General features: G+C 38.1%; 1 protein-coding gene across 1 annotated transcript in view; it reads right to left on the bottom strand.

Annotated features, from left to right (window-relative positions):
• The window catches only part of RBKS (ribokinase), a 70,170-nt gene that overhangs the window by 32,244 nt on the left and 17,307 nt on the right, over positions 1–20,619 (bottom strand). The window contains exons 3-6 of the mRNA XM_063328661.1: positions 18,222–18,354; positions 12,855–12,918; positions 10,173–10,235; positions 3,402–3,566 (exon numbers count right to left, since the gene is read on the bottom strand). Of these exons, the coding sequence (XP_063184731.1) occupies positions 3,402–3,566; positions 10,173–10,235; positions 12,855–12,918; positions 18,222–18,354 (425 nt within the window). The remainder of the gene's footprint in view (positions 1–3,401; positions 3,567–10,172; positions 10,236–12,854; positions 12,919–18,221; positions 18,355–20,619) is intronic.

Here is a 20,619-nt window from a genome sequence, read left to right as displayed (position 1 = left end):
TGCGGAACACCAAATTATTTTCTGCCCAAATTCTTTCTCTCCCTTTGCCAAGATCCATTCTCCCCACCTAGTTTACATTCTTTGTGCCTTCTTGCATAGGCACTATGCAATAGTAACCTTTTCACTCGACTTTCATCACATTGTATCTCTTTACACCCCCTCTCCTGTGCTTTTTCCCACTTCCAGTGCTCACAGCCTACTCCCTGACTCTACTCCTATATTCCAATCTCTATTCAATAAACCCTATTCTCTGTTCCAGTTTTCTTCTGCTTTCAGTTTCCCTCTTCCATCTTCCTCTGTCACCCCCAAAATCAAGCAAATCCCTCCTACACTTCCCTTGTCTGAAATCTCCCTCCCCACCATTCCCATCCAGCTTTGCCTCTTCTGTATTCAAATCAAGCAAGCTCCTGCTGTGCACTTCCTGGGCCTACAAGAGATATACATGTATAAAAGAAGTTGCCTAATACCAGATTCAGGAATTACACTGGAAGTCATGCTGCCCAAATTGACAACTGTTTGTGCGGACAGACTCTCAGGGGAAGCTAGCTGTGAAGCTCCAACAATTTCTCAAATCTATGTGAAAGGTAGTTATTTTCCAAAGGCAGATAATACAGTAAAAATCAGGCAGATTTCCATACTGTTGTAAAGGCTTATCTTTAAAAGAAAGCTCCCTTGCTATCAAGTCTTAAGTAAATTTTAAGGTAGCCAGTATTCACACTTTAAAATGGGGCAGGGTGAGAGGCATTTTTCTGTTGCTTGGTTTCTGCAGCCACTATGCTTTGGCAGAAATTCTACAAAGAATTTAACCACAGACAAACAGGTGGTTATGAAAAGCTGAAGCCCAAGTTTAGAAAGTTGAAACACCTGAAAAATAGAGCCTTTACTTGCAAGTGACATGCAACCTTGATAACTGAGGCTGCTTCCAGCCCTGGTTACGATACATTTTCGTTCTTCACTGCAGTATTAATAGGCTGGACATTATTAGCCATCTTTTATAGATTCTGTCAATACAGAAGCCTGAAAACTGCTTTACAGGCTTTGATATATAATAACATTTTGCCCACCAATGAAGTGGTCACCCTCTTGGAAGCAGCAGCAGCTTCACAACATGTGGCCATTGAAAACCTAGAATTTGCCAGTGAGATTTCCACTACAATTTATACCCACTTCGTATAATTATTCACAAGCCTGCCTGCCTTCTTCCTCCCTTCCTTCCTCCCTTCCTTCCTCCTTTCCTTCCTTCCTCCCACAACTCTCACAAGATCTTTAATAATCAGCACCACAATGAGAGGATGTCAGAACATGAGATGTCCCTCTCTAGCTTACAGATCCAGATGATGTTCACTGAACAGAAGCAAGGGGGTTTTGCCTGTGTGTCCACATTCTTTCTCCATCTTATTGTTTATTTCTTTCACTAAGAATGAAGAAAAACAAGCAAAAAAACCTTGAAACAGAGGTTTGAGGCATCTGGGTATGCATCTGTTTTAAACAAAAATAGTCTAGTGCATATCGTAACATGCAGTACTGCATTATACATGAGGGTATCACAGGCTAAAAGAAGGGAAATTGCATTAACAATTTACAGTTGTCTAAGGATAGATTTTTACAGTGCTACAAACTCAGCTGTTTACTTAGATTTGACTGCACATGACATTTGAACATGTGTAGCCTATTGCTTTAAAGCAGAAGCAATGAAAGCTTTCTTGATATGAGAGCTGCACAACGATAGCAGACTGACGGCGCAGAACTCTCGTTCTGGCCCACAGTTAACTGCTAGCTTTTCTCGATGTATTGTGCTGTCTATAGTTGCTAACTGCTTGCATGTCTGCTCCGTGTATCAGGTTTGGATTTTTTCAAAAATTGCCTTAAAAAAAATCCTCTTTTCTTCTGTCACAGGCTGGCATCTTGCCATAAGAGGGTGACAAAAGCGTGAAGCAACTTCACCAAAACTATGCATGGAGTTCGAAGTAGACAAAGTAAGTCATGGATATTGACTCATGACTCAAATATATTCCATTAACCACCAGATTAAGAATGCTTTTATCCATTTTCATTAAACATAATGAAAAATACACTAAGCTCTGTTCCCTGTCCCCCCTCCATATTTTAAGCATTCCAGCTGCTAGTCAGTTTTCTAAAGTTTTTAATTATTTAGATTTGCACGAACCCAGTTTTGACATTTCAAACCGAAGTCAAAACAATTTTTCCCCATGCACAGTTCTGTTTAGAGAGTTTATGACTATTACCACCAGAGTTTCAGAGCAACTCTCTCTCTCAGCCTTGCGTCTAACAGAGCTGCTTAAATCAGCACAAAATACATGAACACGACACATAAAGTTCTGCTACATCTGAGGTCTTCACTAGTGCGTGAACACTAGTGATCACAACGGGTGCACAACAGACCTTGGTGCAGAAGAAAGACTGAAGAGTCAACAATCCCCACGTGCTATGACCCACTGGAGCAAGCCTGGGCCCGGCTGCAAGGAACCAGTTTGTTCTGATCCCAGTTCCATGCCTGACCTGCTGCGTGATTGACCATATTGTGAGATGTCTCCTCCCAGTCTTATCTTCCAGATAAACGAGAACATATTTTTAACCTCATATAGATGCCTCACTTGCATAATTATTTACTTAGTGTTCAAAAACAGTGGTAATTGTGCTTCAGTAACTGAAAGCATTACAGGCACTTAAACAACCAAAACGTCATGTTGGTAGTGAAATCCCATCCTGGTCAAGCAAAATGTCAGCTTTTATCTATGGATATGCTACACTGAAGGACCAATGGTGCACATTTAAAAGTACAGCACAGTAAAAATTTCCTAATAATTTCACAGACCATGAGTGTCTAGTCAATAGCAGCATGCCATGTCACACTCTAAGAATTTTGGTTAAGAAGAAAAAGCATTTTTTTTACTTTAAGGATGTTAACTTCTATACAGAAAAATGCAGCCATATGTACCACGATGCCGGGAGAACACAGCCATAAGTCTGGTTTTGAGGTCATTTCATTCACTTTATTGTGTGTGGAACTTTCCTGACTTGCATTCATTATGCTTTTTCTGCTCTGGAATAATGCCAGAGTCAGGACCATAGTTCCTGACCTAACAACATTATGCTGTATTTAGTCACAGCATGAAAACAGGAGGACAGGCAGCATCAGACATATATGGGGAGATTATATATAGGTTGATTTCCCATTCAAGGTAAATACTGCAAAATTTTAAAACTAAATTCAGTCTTCATTAGCGTAGCGTGAATTTGTTGGCTATTGTTTAGTTTCTAAATAAAACTAGTATGACAGAAACCACAATAGAGCACAGGATCCTTATTCAGAAAGCAAGATAAAGAATATTTTTCATGCAACACAAATGAGGGAGAGAGAATGGCTTATGTTAAATTACCTCCACTGGCATGTGCCATTTTCAGAGCTTCCAGAGAAACAGCAGGGGTTATTTCTAGCTGGCAAACAACCACTTTGGCTTTACAGATGACATCAGAAGCCCTCTTCAGGTCTTCAAAATTTAAAAGCAGGTTGGCTCCTGGGACTATGACGATAACATTCTGACCTAAAGAGAGGATATTGTGGTTTTTACATGAACATTTGCAATAAGGTATGTAAACCAGTTCCTTGCTTTTCTACAATACATTTCAGATGAGGATTTCAATTTCCTTTCCAAAAAACCCCCACTAAAAATGTTTGCATTGTTGGCATTTTCAAATATCTAAGGATTTCAGAAGATAATCAAAAAGACCGACAGACTAATGAATGTTACACTGCTCAACAAATGCAGTATATATTTCTTTGGGAAAAGTCATGTATGGGCTTTCCCCAGTCTTATTTCAGTGTTTGAACTCTAAAGAAGCACTGTACTAGTCACAGGAGAAATGGGGGACATACACTAAGGCTGATATTTGCATTTTCCTATAATATTCCAGTAGCACTTGAAGAGAAAAGCATCAATGTGATAACTGAGTTCATATGTCATAAAATGCCATAAAAATTTAAATTTTCCCAATCAGCTGGAAACGGAATATTTCACACAGCTATGAAAATTATGCATGTTCTTTAGATTTCAGAGAAACAGGCTTGCTCCATTTAGCTGCAACACTTCAAGTTAGGGCCCCTAACCGTCATGAAAACCAGAATCAGTTTGCCACCAAAACCCAGAAACGTAATGCCTGTGTCTAAGGAAAGCTTTATCAGAAGTGAGTAAAGAAGGTGGGTGGCAAATTTTTCTGCACTAAATGACCAGGAGAATGGTCTAAGCAAAGCTGTACATGCGGAAGCACAGCAGTATCTCAAAGCACGTCTAAGATCCTTTTAATTCTTTTAGTTTGTTTTACAGTTAGGTGAGGAGGTTCATTTACTTAGGTTCCGAATAGTCTTTTGTTTTCTTCAGACATACAAGTTGCCTTCTTTTATTGCAGTTTCTTTCTTTCATTCTTTCTTTTTTTAATCTCTGTTACAACACCTATAGACCTTCAGGCATGGGTGCCTTCAAATTAAAATTTATTATTAATCACTCAGGTATTAAATTCAATAAGTCAGTTGTTCCTTGATTTACAGGCTCAGCCCGCCCCCGCTGAAGATTCCTTTAAGGACTGCCAATCATTAAAGGCTACCAATTCTGTAATGAACTGAATTACTCTGTAAATAAATATTTATGTTTTTAAATACATTATTTTTGTTGAATGCAACTTCAAAGTCCATTGAACAAGAAACGTGCAAAGCTTGTCTCCCTAAATATGTTCTGAAAAAAAAGCAGGACAATGGAAAGAATAATATAGTGATCTCAGAGGGAGGGGCCCAAGCTTTCCAAAGCAATTCTGCTGTCAATGGTTTGGTACAGAACAGCTGCATATGAAAAGCAAAACCTCAGCATTTAAAGCCAACGCCCTGCTTTTCAACAGACAATGATGGGCATCTCGGTTAAAAAAAAAAAAAAAAAAAAGAAAAAAGAAAAAACCTTCTGCAACAAGTAAATGCTATCAAAGATTTCTGAATCCTACTGAGGAAACATTCAAAAGCAAATTGCATCTATTTTGCCGAGTGTATATTTTGAAAGCTTATAGGGTGCAGCAATGCAAACAGTAAAAAGCAAGGAATCAGTGGATCATTTCTGCCTGGACTCTGTCCTACCTAGAATCTCCGACTCTATCCACACGTCTTGCTGCGTTATCTTGCTGAACTATTTAGCTGTACTGACACGTATATTATTATTAGGCTTTAGAGCTAATGACCCAAGGCGATAAGGAGGGCTGTTTGCTTAAACCCATATGTGCAAATTCAAGGTAGACCATGCTGCACTGGATCACAGTCAGAAGCTTTTCTTTGTAACTACAAAAGGTCAGAGGCTTAAAGTCTGCTTTCAAACCCGCCAGGGAAATGCAGTACCTACTGTGGTGTAACAGTCCGGGCAGGCTTAACCCAAGGTTTAGAGAAAAAGCCACATTCTGTTCTTAGCTACATGTACCACGTTAACAGTCACCACAACCTTACCCCAGTGTGCGTGAAAGCAGAATCTGGACCCACGCGCTCACGATTAATACCAGAATTTTGTATTACCAGCAACCATTTTGTTGAAAGCAATTATTTCTTGCCAGGGAAATCAGATGGGAAATCAGCACCAGGGACAACAGAGTTAAAGACAGATGGCAAAGAGGGGTGGGATTCATCTTGTCCAACGTTAACTAATTTTTAAAGTTTTCCAAAAAAATTTCTACATTCTAGAAAATTCTAATTTCTAAAAATTAGTTTTCTATGTTCCTTCCACAAAGAGAGACAAGTATTTTCAGAGGTGTTTTAATCTTACTTATCTTAGATAACTGTTTGAGGAGGAGATAAATGCTGTCTGGAAATGACTGTGAATCTCTGCTAACTCTAAGTGAAGCCTTAAGCCATGCACCTAACTTTGAAACAGCTCAAGTGAGGCAAAATGTTACCCACACAAGAATGAGAAAAATACACTTACGGCATTACAGTTAATTCTAACATATCTTTACTTGGAGTAAAAATTCTCAGTTTTGATGGGAGCATCTGTATAATTTTAAGTTTTGCAGACATCAGCTAAAATATTAAGGGCCACATTCACAGTTGCTGTAATCTACAACAGCTAAATGAAGCCGGTAAGCTTGTGCAAGCTTACACCAGATGGGGATTGGGTCCAATCAGTACTTAAAACAGCGTGAATGCTGCCTATATAAATACTGTCCTCAGTTGGGCCTCTAAACCTCTAAACTAATTTCTTAGAAAGATGGGTAACTCCAGCTAGATTTTTTTTAGAAGTGTCATTTTATAGATGCCACCGAATGAGAAATGTCAGTGGAAAAATCAAAGGCAAAACAGTAAACACCACAGTGCAATAACCATTGCTTTTTAAAATGAGATGACGAGCCTAAAAGCCATCAGAGGTGCTTAGAACTCATAAAAATCTCAAACAATGCATTTATAACAATAGCTGCAGAGCTTCTGCATAATAATTCATAGGAAAAAAAGATGATATTTGTGACCAGAAAAGAACGTTACAAGAAAAACATTTGCTGCCAAATCACACAGTTCATGAATATGAGGGCAAGTTTTGGGTGTGTCATGGTATCATAATTTCTATGGAATTACTTGGTAGAAGCATTGAATAGTCTTGTACACAAAACATTCAAGTTCATGATGAATGTCAATACATAAAAATCCTATAAAAATTCAGGTGACGTTTCTTCACAGCCCTGAAGGTTCAAAGCAAAGATTTTCTCTTTGGAAAGTATAATTCAAACAAGCTGGCATACGTATTCTAAGTTTGCCTTGTTTATTTAGCCTTATCTAAATATATATTTTGAATGTTTTAATACTAGTAGTGCTTTGGTATTGAAGGTGCACTCACTCACAAACTAATGCCTATTCACTGTTCATGAATGATTAATAACTTTATCGTAAAGTCAGCACAATGCCTATCTCAAGTGAGGGTTATCTCGCAGTGTTCTGTGTAGGTGAGCTTTAAGTCCTAACTTGCAATAATCAAGAGCACTTTAATCATGACCTGCCAACCTCTGTTGTCCCTCCACTGAATTTTTGCTATGAACACGGAAGTTGTCAGACTGGTTCAAACTACTGGTCCAGTCAGGCCAGCTTAATGGCTCCGTCAACAGTCAGTACCAGATGCGGACAAAGCTGCAATAAATCTCACAGGTAATCATGTAAAAAATTACCCATAAAGAGGCTTTTTTCCTCCCCTACGTGTGTATGTAAAAGTATAACTTCTCACCATTGAATAGCACACCGTTAGCAGAAGGTGTGCTAAGTGACAGAGCTAGTGGAAGGCCGGCAGGCTGAAAGGGGAAACAAAAGCTGGGGTTCAAAGTGGTGCAATGCACCTCAAAGAAAATGTGTTAAGAAAACCAGCTGGATGTACTAGCTTTTCTCCTTAAGAAAGTACAGATTTGAAGTGTATAGGGTCCTGGTAAACTGAAACTTGTGTTTAGTCAAAACCTATCTGAAAAGGCAGTCACATAAAAGAGAACAACTGAAAGGAAAAAGAGGTTCCAGAAAAAGATTTCTGCACAGATTTCTGAGACTAGCCCAGAGGGAACCTCTGCAGCATCTCTGGGCTGCACGTTTTCCAGTGCAGCACTATAAACTTGTTAAACATTTCTCCACCATTTTGCATTAAAGCAGGGATTTAACCTCTTTATCTTTTATTGAAACTATACTGTATTGTCCCAGAATATAATGCAACTTTGAGAATATCAAATCTGCCTGATAATTTTTGAATTTTTAGTACTTTACCAATTATAATAATGGATGAGCTATAGCTGTGCAATTCAGCAACCAGTAAAAACCTTCCCAGAAATTCAGCAGCGCCAGCAAAACAGATATAGGTAACATCAGGGAAAGTTTACTTCAGAGGCACTTCTGACTCTGCTCTCTACAGCTTTGTTTTCCTCTGCCTTCACTCATCCATCATAGTCTGCTCCCTCTACTCAAGTATCTCTCCTACTTGTGTTTTTACTTAGTTGATTGGAATTGGTATTTTTCCCAAGTATTGGTACTTGTAAAGAAATGGTAAGATGAAGTTCAGGTTAGGTGTGTGAAAACACAGCAATTAAAACTTGGCAATTTAAAGAGATGATACCTATGTTTTTTATTTGTGCTTCATTGTCTTAACACAGAACACCATCACCACCCCCAACTTCAAATGCTTCCCTTTTAGGTACAATCTGAACTACCAGAAACTGCTTTACATTAGCGCATTGAATGCTGTGGTGTTTCAGCTATGCCAGCACAACTACCGCAGTTAAGACATGCATGTGTAGACAAGCCCTTTGAAAAGTGCTGTAAAACCTGTTTAGGCCAAATCAGCCAGGTTTCTACAGGGGGAAAAAAAAAAAAAAAAAGTGTCTCTTGCAACAGCAAAGCACATAAGTACTGCTATTTTATTGCAATTTACTCAATTCAGGCGCCAGATGGTTTTAGAGAGAAGTAACAACCAGAACCATTACCAATTCTGTGCATCTGTTTGCTTTATAGCATAGTTCAGACCAGGTTTACTCTTCTACTAGATTTTAAATGAAATCTGAGGCCAGTGGTAACTTCATTTAGGATTTTTTAGTTTCTGAAAGAAACAAACTGCATGACATGCATTATTCATCTCACTACATCAACCACAAGACTATCAGAGATGCTTCACACTGACTCTAGCATGTAAGATAGCCCACTCTGAACCTCATGGCACTGAACAATCAGTTTCCCTTTCCTGGTGCTTATAAAGGTTTTAGATCCACAAGACGGCTTTGTTCCTTATCCTTCCAAAAAATTCACGGTGGTGTAATGTTAACAGGTCATCTTCTGTTCATTCAAGTTTAGACCATGTTTAGCTTAGTTGACCATGCATATGAACTGGGAACTAATAAGACTGCTTCTTATTCAACTATTCTGCACAGCAAACCTAGTGCAAAACACGGTTACACATACAAAACAGTGAGGCCTGCCAGTGCGCTACTGGATTCTCACTGTCTCTCGCATTTACAATGGTCAGAGTAGTGACTGTATGTAAGAAAAAAGTTCTTAAGAGCTGCTGTGGTAATTAACCTGCTGATCCAGACCAAGAGAAGGAGGTGGAAGTAAGCGGCAAGTATCCAGTTTATTCAATGTATTAGAGCTACCTTATTTCTGAATTAGAGCTGTCATGTAAGGTTTTGATTACTCTTTTTGATTACTCTTACTTAGGGAAAATTAAACTCACATCTCCAGCTAATTTGCCTAATTTTCCTGAATGTTCCTGTGCAGACTTGCCTTTAGTCACAGTTCCTTCCCAGGTTTGCTCCTGGAGTGAATAGTCACGTTTCCTTTCCCATTTTGAGCTGTAGCCCAGTGTACTACCATCAGGTTACACAGGAGCTCGTTAAGTTGATGTGTCAGCGAAGCTGTGGTAACTGTTCAAATGAAGGCTCTTAGCTGCACCAGAAGTGAACTAATCCAATCACAATGAAGTTGTTATATTTGCATAAACATTATCAGTCCTGAACTCTAAATTTTGATCCAGACACACGTACTTCTCCTAAGAGCTCTCAATAGCACACCTTGCTTGAGGAAAAGATAAGCAGAAAGTTTTTAGAGCTTAATTTAGCAATCTTGAAGAAGAATATGAAAACCAGCCAAACCTCCTTCTTCCCCTGCAATATGAGAGCAAAGGCATAGGCTAAGGAAAATTAACAGAGGAAAAACAAATATGCCATTTCACTGTGTATTCATCACTGCAGATGCAGCTGGATCAAGCTAAGGACAATTCCTTTTTCTGATTCAGGGCATAATGACTCAGTGTGCTGAGGAGGCAAACCCCTTCCTCATAGTAAAAGTGCTAGGTAAGTTGTGGGGGAAAAGGAGAGCTTTAACCTTCTGCTGCACTGTGTGTTCTGGCCAATGTAAAACTAGATAGATCAGCCGGCTGATTGAATTACGGCTCTCACACTGCGAGTCCAAGTGTCCGATTCTGCTACTTTTAGGCCCCTCATCCTACAACATTGCCTGTAATAAAAGGAAGTGCAATAAAGTGTGAATGAGTTAATGAAAAAAATGAAAGATGTAGAAAAAAAAATTCCACAATTAACAATGACAAGGCAAAGGTTTCTTTTATGGCTGTAGAGGCAGAACAAAGAGGACAGTTCAGAGTAGAAATATGTACCTTCACTGTTGACAATTATTGAAGCCGTTCCAGTAGCAGCATCTGTAGTCTGACCTACAAATGCTAAGAAAGGGAAAAGTTACAGCATGCATTAGTTCAACACATTACTTTCAACCAATAGCATGTGATGCAGTTTAATTGAATTAAATCTAAAATGAACCCATAACCTCCAGCAATTTAAAAATGCTAATTACTCTTTCATGTGCAACAATGCCAGAGAAGCTAACAACAACAAAAAGTGTTAATTTACACCCACAAAACAGAAATGCGAGTCCAACATTCTTTAATTTGGCTACATCTCTGCTTTAGAGAAAGCATGTTATTTATACAGCCTTCTCAGGCACTCTACTCCTACATGGAAGTATTTCTTTTATCCAATGAAACAATAGAGTCAAGGCTGGAGAAAACAAAATATTAAAACAACACAGCATTTAATTCTCTGTAGATTTGCATTTCAGCAGTAATATTAACATGTACTATGAAGGCAGCGGTGAGGCTATATGTTTCCTCTTTGGATTATTATTTAGATAAATTAACTAGAAGTGAAGCTGACAGCACTGTCTATTATAAAGATTTTTCCATATTTACTACTATAAGAACCTGCTTTCAGCTGTCAGCAAATTTGTCAAATATTAATCAGTGGTCAGAAACTTTCTATGACAGGTGGGGTTTTTTTAGGTAGAACTGTAGTAGAAAACTGTCACAGAAGTTGGGGGATTTTCTTCCCCATGGACTGTATTTGAGAAAAATCTACTATTTTATTTGAGACAAACTCTGGTGAGCTTTTGTTTAAGAGGCTTTGGTGTTCTAACATTTTAGAACATGGACTTGATGCTGGGCAAAGGTTGGCTTCTTTCTCAGGATGTGCCTTTTGTGGCCAATTTAAAAATCTGCTCAAATTTGAACAAGGCTGAAAAAAACCCCCATAACATCATGCTCATTCAGTTTTGCTGAAGTATTGCAGGTACTTGCCCTGGAGGTACCCTTATCTAGCTCAGAATTACAAGGGTCAGAGCAGAACTTTCATTGCAATTACAGCTTCTTTTCACCATGAGCTAGGTCTGCACACTGGAATTGAAAGCAGAGAACTTGTGTCTTCTGTGCTCTCAATGCTCTTCCTGCAGAAAATAAATAGCACGAGCAGCAAGCTGCCCAGTTCAAATGTGGGAGAGGGAGTAACACGCCAGTAAAGGTCTAAATGGTCTGAGCAGCACTGGTAGCTGATAGGATGTGACAGACAGAAAGAGTGGGAAAGGGAGAAATTATGAAATAGACTGGAATTTGGAAGAAAAGGGGTAAGGTGGTATGTTAGGCAATAGAAGAGAAACATAAACAAAGAAGACATACAATAAGGATCCAGGATATGAAAGCTGGCAGAAGTGGCATTATGGCAAGGATTTTCATTCAGCACCCAGGATCCTTACGTAGAACAGGGATAGGCTAGACAAGGATTAAACTGAGATGAAAAGCCAGAGACTGAAATAAGATGGTCCTAAGAAAACATTCTGTGCACACTAAATCACCCTTGCCTCCAAATCTTGGGATGCACCAGCCTCACCAGCAGTACATCCTATCTTCCTCCGGGGCTGATCAATGTAAGGGGTGACAATCTAACACCATTCTGGGATATTTTTAACTCAACCAGGAGAAATTGGTACCCGGGACCTAAATGTTCCAACCCTTCAACTGATCTATCTAGCTTTATTTACATGATCAAAGACGTTATTCATGAGCTAGGCATGCTTTGGAGAGATTTAGAACTGTACACTAACAGACACTGCTTTTATGGTATCCGTGCCTGGTTTCTCGCGTAAGTTGGAAGACATGCAATGAATAAACCTGTACATACATTTGTGAAATATTTAGATGCTATACTGATATGCATAATAAAAAAGCCCACAAAATACTGATAGTTCTGTCTTTAAAGCAGGATTTGAATAATGCAGTAAACGAAGCTTCTGGCTGCACATTAAACAGAAAAGATAAACAGAATATTGAATTGCCACTAAGTGATTGCATCTGTCCATCCTTGTCAGCCCGGAAGGAGACAAGAGTCATGTAGACAAAAATGTGATCATGTAGTAAAGCAGTACAAAATAATACATTTACACAAGAGAGAATTACGGTTACAAAGGTGCAAAGATAATAGAATATTGTAAATGCCTAATTTTCCCCTTTCCCGAAAGCCTTTTAACATTGATTTTTGCTTATGTGTGTTAACAAACATCAGATGCAGTCTCTAAAATGACTACACCTGTCATTTCACAAAACAGAGGTGAAATATACCGAGTTGACAAATGCATTTCCACTCTATCCCTCCCCTCCTAACGTGAAATTGAGAATGAATAATCAGACTGGATTTTTCAGTTTCTCAGCAGGCATCACTAACGCCAGCCTAAACAGTTGCATAACAGCAAGTTATCTTGAGGTGACTTGCACTGATGTAATTATCTGAGATTTAGAGGTAATAACATTACGTTTTATTTTTAGTGGTACAGCTGATTTCCAAAGACCCCATATTTTCACCCATATTCATTCTTTCCTTCCAGTTGTGTCAAAACAAGTATTCATAGCTCTTAATGGTAAAACATATCTAATAAGGCAATAAAATAAGAAATCCTCCACTACCAATTTTTAAAGTTCAAAAATAATACAAAAGGATTCTTTAAAGTAAAATTTTACCTGTAGAAATACCATTCTTCTTCAAATTTTCAACATAATCATTGCCAAAGGAATCCTTCCCAACCTATAAAAAAAGATAAAAGGATAGGTTTTCTCTATAGAAAGGTGAGAGGACAGATAGATCATCTTTAGACAACAGAATGGTCTAATGTAATTTGAATTCAATACTTTCTGCTTTGCAGCACTTTGCCTTATTAACAAACTAATAATAAACTTATAAATAATACTAAAAATGTATTAGTAGTATTAATAACAAATAGGAATAGTGTTCTGCAGTTTTCTCGTCCTCTATTACAAAACTTCCCCCTACACCCATGTCGCTATATTCAAGTTTCATAAAACCACTGTGTTCCCTTGACACTGAAGCATTCTGGGGATTGTAAAATCTGGAAGTGTACTGAATCTTGTACTGCTGGATCATTATTCAGCTTTGAATTGAAAGCATTTACAGCAACTCTGGTGTCCTTCTTAATTGCAGTTCATATTTTGAATTTTCTACCTCAAGTTTCCTCAGTGGAAAAATATCAAACTGTGGTTATGGTCTAGAAAGTGATGATAAACATGGCATTGCTGATTTCTATAATTCTCAGTACTAAATGTGCTATTTACAAATTCAACATTTTTTGTTTGTTTTATTCAGCAACAGCAGACCAAGTTGAGTTAGGGAGTCAAGCTATGCCTTATTGTTTTTCTAACAGCAAATTAAAGAGTTTGTAATTTCAGCTCCACTAATCCTTTTCGCTGAACAGAATTCTGTTTGCTGTTTATTCAGACTAATAAACATTTCCTTTTGTTATACCACGCAAGCTAAACAGAGGAGATGAGCTATATGGAGAGAAGAAATGGTAAAACTTACTTAATGTCAAAACAGCATTTAAAATATATTTCTAAAGCCAACATAGTTTTTAACTGACCAGTTTTAGCCTATGTCTTCAGCGCGCGTGGTGCGTGCTCCTACTTCCAAGAGCAAGTTGTGTGTCTGAGCAGTATCAAAGACTGACCGACGCTACAGCAAGTATTTTTGCAAGAGAAAAAAAAACATCTTTCACATTAGAAGCCAAATCAAGATCCTAGTCACAGTCTAGACAACGAAGGAATTACATGAGGAGCCCTAACTAATGTTCTCATAAAACAGCACTAAATAGCTAACACTCTATTTGAGTTACTGGAAGCACAAAGCAGCTGTCTCTATTGCCTGCTGTTAGAAATTTTATTCTATTTAGAAATTTTAGTTAGAAATAGTTAGAATTTTTTTGTCTATTTATGAGCTCAGTCCTTGAGAAGGGTCGGAGAAGGCTCAAGTACTAGCGAGCGATCACAACAAACCCTGGGATTCAGAATTCTAAAATTTAAAATGTCATGGATGGATGAGCCTTCCCCCCACATATTCTATTGCACAACCATGTTTTGAAACATACTTTCATTTCCTACAACTTCTATAAGGGATTTTCTAAAGCATTATTAGGGATAGTCCCAGTCTTTTACCAAAAGAGGCAGGCAATTTAGGTCAAAACATTCTAACCAGACGGAACATTCCCCTAGTACATGATAAAAAAACCCCAACAACATTTACTTTGGTCACTGTGTTATTCATTGTTTGCATATTAGAGTATTTCTGCATCTCTGACTGCTCCCAGTTTGCCAGACAGGGCGGGTTGTCAGAAGCTGCATCTTCCGACTGCTTTAGGCTGGATGACTGCAGCCATCTGCAATTTAAACCTGAGTCGTGCTCACCTCTGCAGCCTAAGAGCTGTACTACTGGAATGCGTTCCGCCTGATGGTATCACCTTCTCCCTCCCTCGCTGCTACAAAGCTTCTACCACAAATCTCAGGCTTTGCTCAGTTATTTCAGCAACGAAATATTTCATAACCATTTTCCAAAAGCTCAACTGAAACTTCCTTCCTTCAGCTCTGGGTCCTACATAACTGACAGACAGGCGTCCCTTATTGTTCAACTGTCATAACAACTGAGATCAGCTGTGGTACTTTTGCTCAAAGCGAGACATCTCAGTGCTGGAGGGAAGCCCTTGCAGGGGTCTCCATGGAGGTCTTTTTCCTCTGGAAACTTTTTTCCGTGTTAGTTCATCAACATCCACCCCAGTTAATCCTAGTGCATTTGAAGGGCTTATCTTTCCATTCAGGCTTTACCCCCAAGGAAGACAGAGTATTGGGCATCGGGCTCGTTCTAGACTAAAGGCATATTTACTGACCATGTCAAATTATATTTTTGTTTTAAATATTTTTTGCTTTTGCTCAGACCCTGCTAGATGGACTATTGTGTACGCAGAAAAATAAATGTCTTAGTCTGCTGACCACAGAAAATTTTATGTCTGAAATAGCATTTCTTCTTTCTTGAGTTCTTAACAATAGCTATTTGTACAAGCACTATGGTCACATAGTTTGCATATTAGAATGAGTGGAATTTCATCAGTATTTTTCAGTCTGGGTTTCCCTGCTTACTATCATGTTTTCCACAGGGAGCCAGGGGAGCTGGCTGGCATCATAGCAGCTAAAATTTTAGCAGCTTAGAGAATCAAACTCATCTATACCTGAAAATTAATTACAACAAAAACACATACTCCTTGACAATTGTTTGTTGAATCTATTCTATATGGTCTTTTATTGAGAGTGTTTACTCATTTTATTGCTTAGGGAATTAAACAGGTGCAAAAGACAAGTATAAGACAGTAATAGAAAAGGAAAAAACAACTGAAGATATCCATCATATTTTGGGCTGCATCTGAGATAGAGCTATGTTCTTACAATGAAGTGAGGATTCAGGGTCACAGCACTTCAACTTAAATTTCGCTTACAGATCATCTAAAGAGAGAAGACTACATAGCATGGTAATACAACACTTCCCACTTCTAAGTAGGAATCAAATGCAGCTGGGGCTTAAGTAGAATTTAGTATATGCACTATCAGGTTAGTGACATCAATGCCCGGGGAGGATCATTCCAAATTGTCAAAAGCAAAACAGGACTTTTTTCCGCACATACAATGTCTTTCAGACAAACATCCCGCCACCATCCTAATCTAGGATGTTTAGAAGATTTTATTTTGTAACTGCCACTACCAAAATAAAAAAAAAAAGAATAGAAAGTTTGGAATCTCTCAAGACCACTGTGTGTTTTTCAGTACCGCAACGGGGTTCTTGTATAAACACAAACAATTAATTTATTGTGCTTAGTTCCTTTAGTTCCCTGACAGTAATCCTATACCTTTCTCTGAACAATTGTCTGTCTTGTCTTTTTGAAGTGGCAACTATTCCATCAATACGTTGTTTTAGTGTACTGAGCAAATTGAGGAGGAGAGTTTAAGACTGATACTGTGATACACATTGATAACCCAGAGTAACAGCGGCCACTTGAAAAGATACCCAGGCAGAAAGTAGAACACTGATTGCATTTCCACTACTCAGACTCAGTACATTCTAAAATTCCCTCTCTCAAACCCTCACCAGGTAGTCACTGGCTCTCTTTTATGTTTTAAAGGTCTGAGGTATGAAGAATGCCTTGTTACTTGATCTATCTACCTCTGCCCTTGTTAGGACATCCTCTGTCTAAATTACAGTCCTCGTAAGAGGAATGTCCCTCTAGTATTAATACTGATTCCAATCCCTGAACTTCATATTGTAGAAGCGATTGTTGCACCTGTACTGGATAAAAAGTATTGGTAATTATGACCAAAATACAAGCATGATACTAAGCATAGAGTGTGTGTGTCAGGGGCAATCTGGCTTTAAGAACCACCGAACACTTAAGATAACTTGTTAAAGTAAAAATAATTGAATTTTAATGGCTCATTATTCCCTGACTCTTCTTATTTTATTCAGCAAGAAACTTTATACTACATCCCATTGACCTATGCAGACGTAAGACTGTACTGCTATGAGATTAGACTATTTTTTGAGGCTATAAAGTGCATTTTTAATTAAAAAAGTAAACATTAACTTTTAAAATTAAAAACATTTATAGATATAAAGAGTCATTCTCTGCTGTTTCTTTTCTCCAATAAATACCTATCAGAAAGAAAGAAGACAAGGTTTTACTGAAATAACATAAATAAAATTTTGGAAAGTAATTAGAAATCACAGTAACTGCTAAATTTTATTAGGAATGCAAATGTTTCCAGAAACACGTATGCACTGAGCAAAGGCTAGACCATTAAAAAAGAAAACAAAATTCACACTTTCAGTGGAAAAAAACCCTTTAACATTTAGCAGGAAATGTTAGCAGGGAATTCATTGCCAGTTCATCTTGTACTTGAATCTGATCATTCTCAAATGCAAAGATGATCAAATGTACACAATATTGCAGAAGCACAAACATTGCCAATATAAAAAAAACCTTACGCTGTAGAACAACTAGTGATAATCAGCCACAGAAATGCTTGCAGGTATAATTTAGATTTATAGCTTCTATTCTTTAGCCTAAATACTGGATTGGAAAACCAGTGAGAAAGGCTTCCTTGAGATGTCTCCAGTACTTCTCAAAAAATCCCTGACAGACAATGATCCAACAACAAATTTAGCATTCTCCCCAGCTATGGCAATGACAAAGTACGTCCAGCCAATTTGAAGTTTCATCTACAGGATAGACAATAAGGCTATAGAGAGAGAAAATTTGATCTTAACCTTAGTAATGATCACTCAAAACTTATAATGTTTAATGACAAAAACCAAAGAAAAGCATTGTAAGAATATAGCTTGTGCCAAGCTGAATCAGCCCAATGTTCTGTGAGTCAGCTTTAGAACTGCTGTATATCAGATGTTTCAGAAAAGTGGGCAAAAAAATCCCATAGCACACAAAGGCGCTAGAATTTGTACGTGAACACCTCATTTTAATCTCAAGTAATGTGATAATGATTTAACCCTTGAAGCACAAAGTTTTACTTTCCTTCTCAAATTTGTTACTGGCTTGTCAGTGCTAATTTTTAATCACCTGTGAAGTAAGTTTCAGATCAATTATAGTGCCTAGCACCTGAATGTCATCAATGAAGCCCTGATCATTTTAACAGTGGGGAACATAAAGAGGAGGGGCTAATCAAGATTACTTGAATTTTGAACATCTCTAATTCTCTCCAATTCTCTTTTCCATGGTACATCAATATAAGTTTTGCAATCCTTCTTTATATGCAATTTCTGCCAGATCTCTAGCCAACTAGTCTTTGTTTGTGGCAGTGTTCTTAAAACAGTGTCCTCCATACTTACATTAATAGCTGAAATAAGGAAAAGAAAAGGGAATTAGAGAGGGATTAAAAAAAAAAAAAACAAATGAAAAATTTTTCTGTAAGTCACCTAAAGGTTTACTGGAATTTGCATGAACATTTAATTCAGCGGTAATCCAAGAGCAAGTCAGTGCTTACCTTGCAGATCAGTGAGGTCTTGGCCCCAAGTCGAGCAGACTGGACACACTGGTTGGCTCCTTTCCCACCGAAACCAATGAAAAACTTATGTCCAAGGATAGTTTCTCCAGCTCTTGGCAATCGTGTAGTAAGGCTATTCCAATTTAAAGCAATATTTACATACATTAGTGGCTGAAAATAACAAGCATCTTCAAAGTAAGAGTTACCTTCTTATAATCCTAAATGGTCAAACAGCCAGCAAGTAAGACCGAAAAATACTCAAAAGACCTTTTAGGGTCTCTACTTCACATGCCATCAGTTTAAGTTTATTACTTATATGCCACCCAGTCAAGCTTCTTATTTATTAGTCAAGAGAGGGACTGCATTTCTTTTGTTCATCTTTCATGTTTCTACAGGAAAAGAAGCCCTTGACCCCTGACTAGGATTCCCCTGTACTAACTCAATACAGATAAATAATAAATCTATAGGTCTCACTGCTCATGTTGTTTTACTGTAACATTCAGCTCAAGTTTACATATTGTTCATTTAATTTCATTACATCTAATTATACCTTCTTGAACCACCCTAAGTAATTTTTCGCTTTGTTGGTGTTCACGCCCCTTAAAATTGTAGATTGTTATCAAAACCTTTCTCCCCTCTGCTGTCACTCAGGCACACTGTACATATTTAACTTTTTTCTTTTTTAAGTTTTTCTCGTACAAATCATGATTTACAACTTTTCCGCATTTCGTTACTTTTTGAATGCACTCCAATTACATTTACATGTACCCTTCTAGGGATGGGTGCCCAGAACCAGATGCACTAATACAAGCGGAGACCCATCAGGAGTGTATTCTGGTTTAATTTCCATTTTGGAAAAAACAAAAACCAAATTTTGTTAACCCTAACAGATGCTTGCTATCTCCAGCAAAAGTTGAAAGAAAGAAAAGACACCACTGGCACTATGTGGAAGAATTTCTCCGAATGCAAAAAGCTAGCTTACTTTTGTCACTTCTATTAAATACATAACCCAAAGCTGTATTTACAACACTCAGATTACCAAAATTTCTGCCTCTTCAAGCCATACATTCCATGCACAAGGTTTAAAAATGGAATTCCTTCTATCTCTGAAGCTACAAACAAGTTCACAACATGTATGGAAGGAAGGCCTCCTACAATGTACTAGCAACCCCTTCAGTCAATGACAGTTAGCTCAGACAGATTTCCAAAAGTCCGCAGGAAAGAAAGGGAGAGTGGGGAAGTCTGAAAGAATGCAGAGGAATCTGCCATAAAGAGCAAGAGAGTAACTTCAGCTCCATTTGCCTATTTATAACATTATTTTACCAATACATCTTACAACAGCTTCAAAATTGCCAGCTCTCCAATTCAGAAAAAAAGGTGACATGCTTCTGCATTACGAAATGGATATGAACAATACGTGTGTATTACTTTCTGAGTTTATGCTGCAATTTCTGGGGCATATTGGTGCTTGCAAAATCTTATGGACTTAATGACAGAGTGCAGCCTGATTTACTGAAAATTCTCAGCAAAAAGCAAGCATTTTTTTTTCCTACTAATTTTCAATTCCAGCATCCAGTCATCAAAAGGTTTAGGATCATTAGGAAATCAAAAAAGCCTAAAATTAAACTAGCGAAGCCAAACAAGTCCTGAACTCCCAGAAATTCAGATTTTTGCTTTGAAGGAGTTGTTACAGGTCTGTGCTTCATGAGTAGTTAGTTTCCGGAGAGATGCAGGTAGGGATGCAGACTCTAAGTAGGGATGCTTGCTGATAGAGCACCCCAGATTTTAGTGTGAGGCCATGGTACCCAGCCAGCAGGTTTACTTTGTGTGTGGTGACAACAGAGAAACCCCAGAAGGCTCACACGTACAGATAATGGCACTCATTTTGTTTCCAGAGAGGCAGAGCCAGGAACATTCTGTTGGGAAATGTTTAAAACATTTTAAATAAAAATATAACAGCTTTTTAGAAGTATACTTATAGATACCATATATATATATGTGGAAAGGGTTGCTGAGTTAAAACTGTTTGGCGACAGCATCATCTGGCAGGTTGTTTACAACAATGAGTAACTGTAAGGTTTCAGGGAACAAGGTGTAATGAGTGTAGATAAATAATATTTATTAATGATAGCATCTATAATTTATCGCTGTTCTCACCATCGGAAGCCAAAGTAGTGATGGTTGTGGACCAGAGAATGAAGGGCACAAAACTCAGCTGAGGAAGCTCCTATTCAGCCAGTGCCAGGGTACTGCACGCACACTTCTAAAATTACGTGCCATTCAGTAAAGAAGCGTTGTTTCACCCAGCCTTGGTAAGAAATAGTCATAGCAGCTCTTGTATAATTCCTTCCATCCACAGATCTCACTACACTTTAAAAAGCAGAACAATATCATTATT

The sequence above is a fragment of the Chroicocephalus ridibundus genome, chromosome 3, assembly GCF_963924245.1.
Source record: "Chroicocephalus ridibundus chromosome 3, bChrRid1.1, whole genome shotgun sequence".
Taxonomy (NCBI): Eukaryota; Metazoa; Chordata; class Aves; order Charadriiformes; family Laridae; genus Chroicocephalus; species Chroicocephalus ridibundus.
This window is presented reverse-complemented; position numbering and strand designations above follow the sequence as displayed.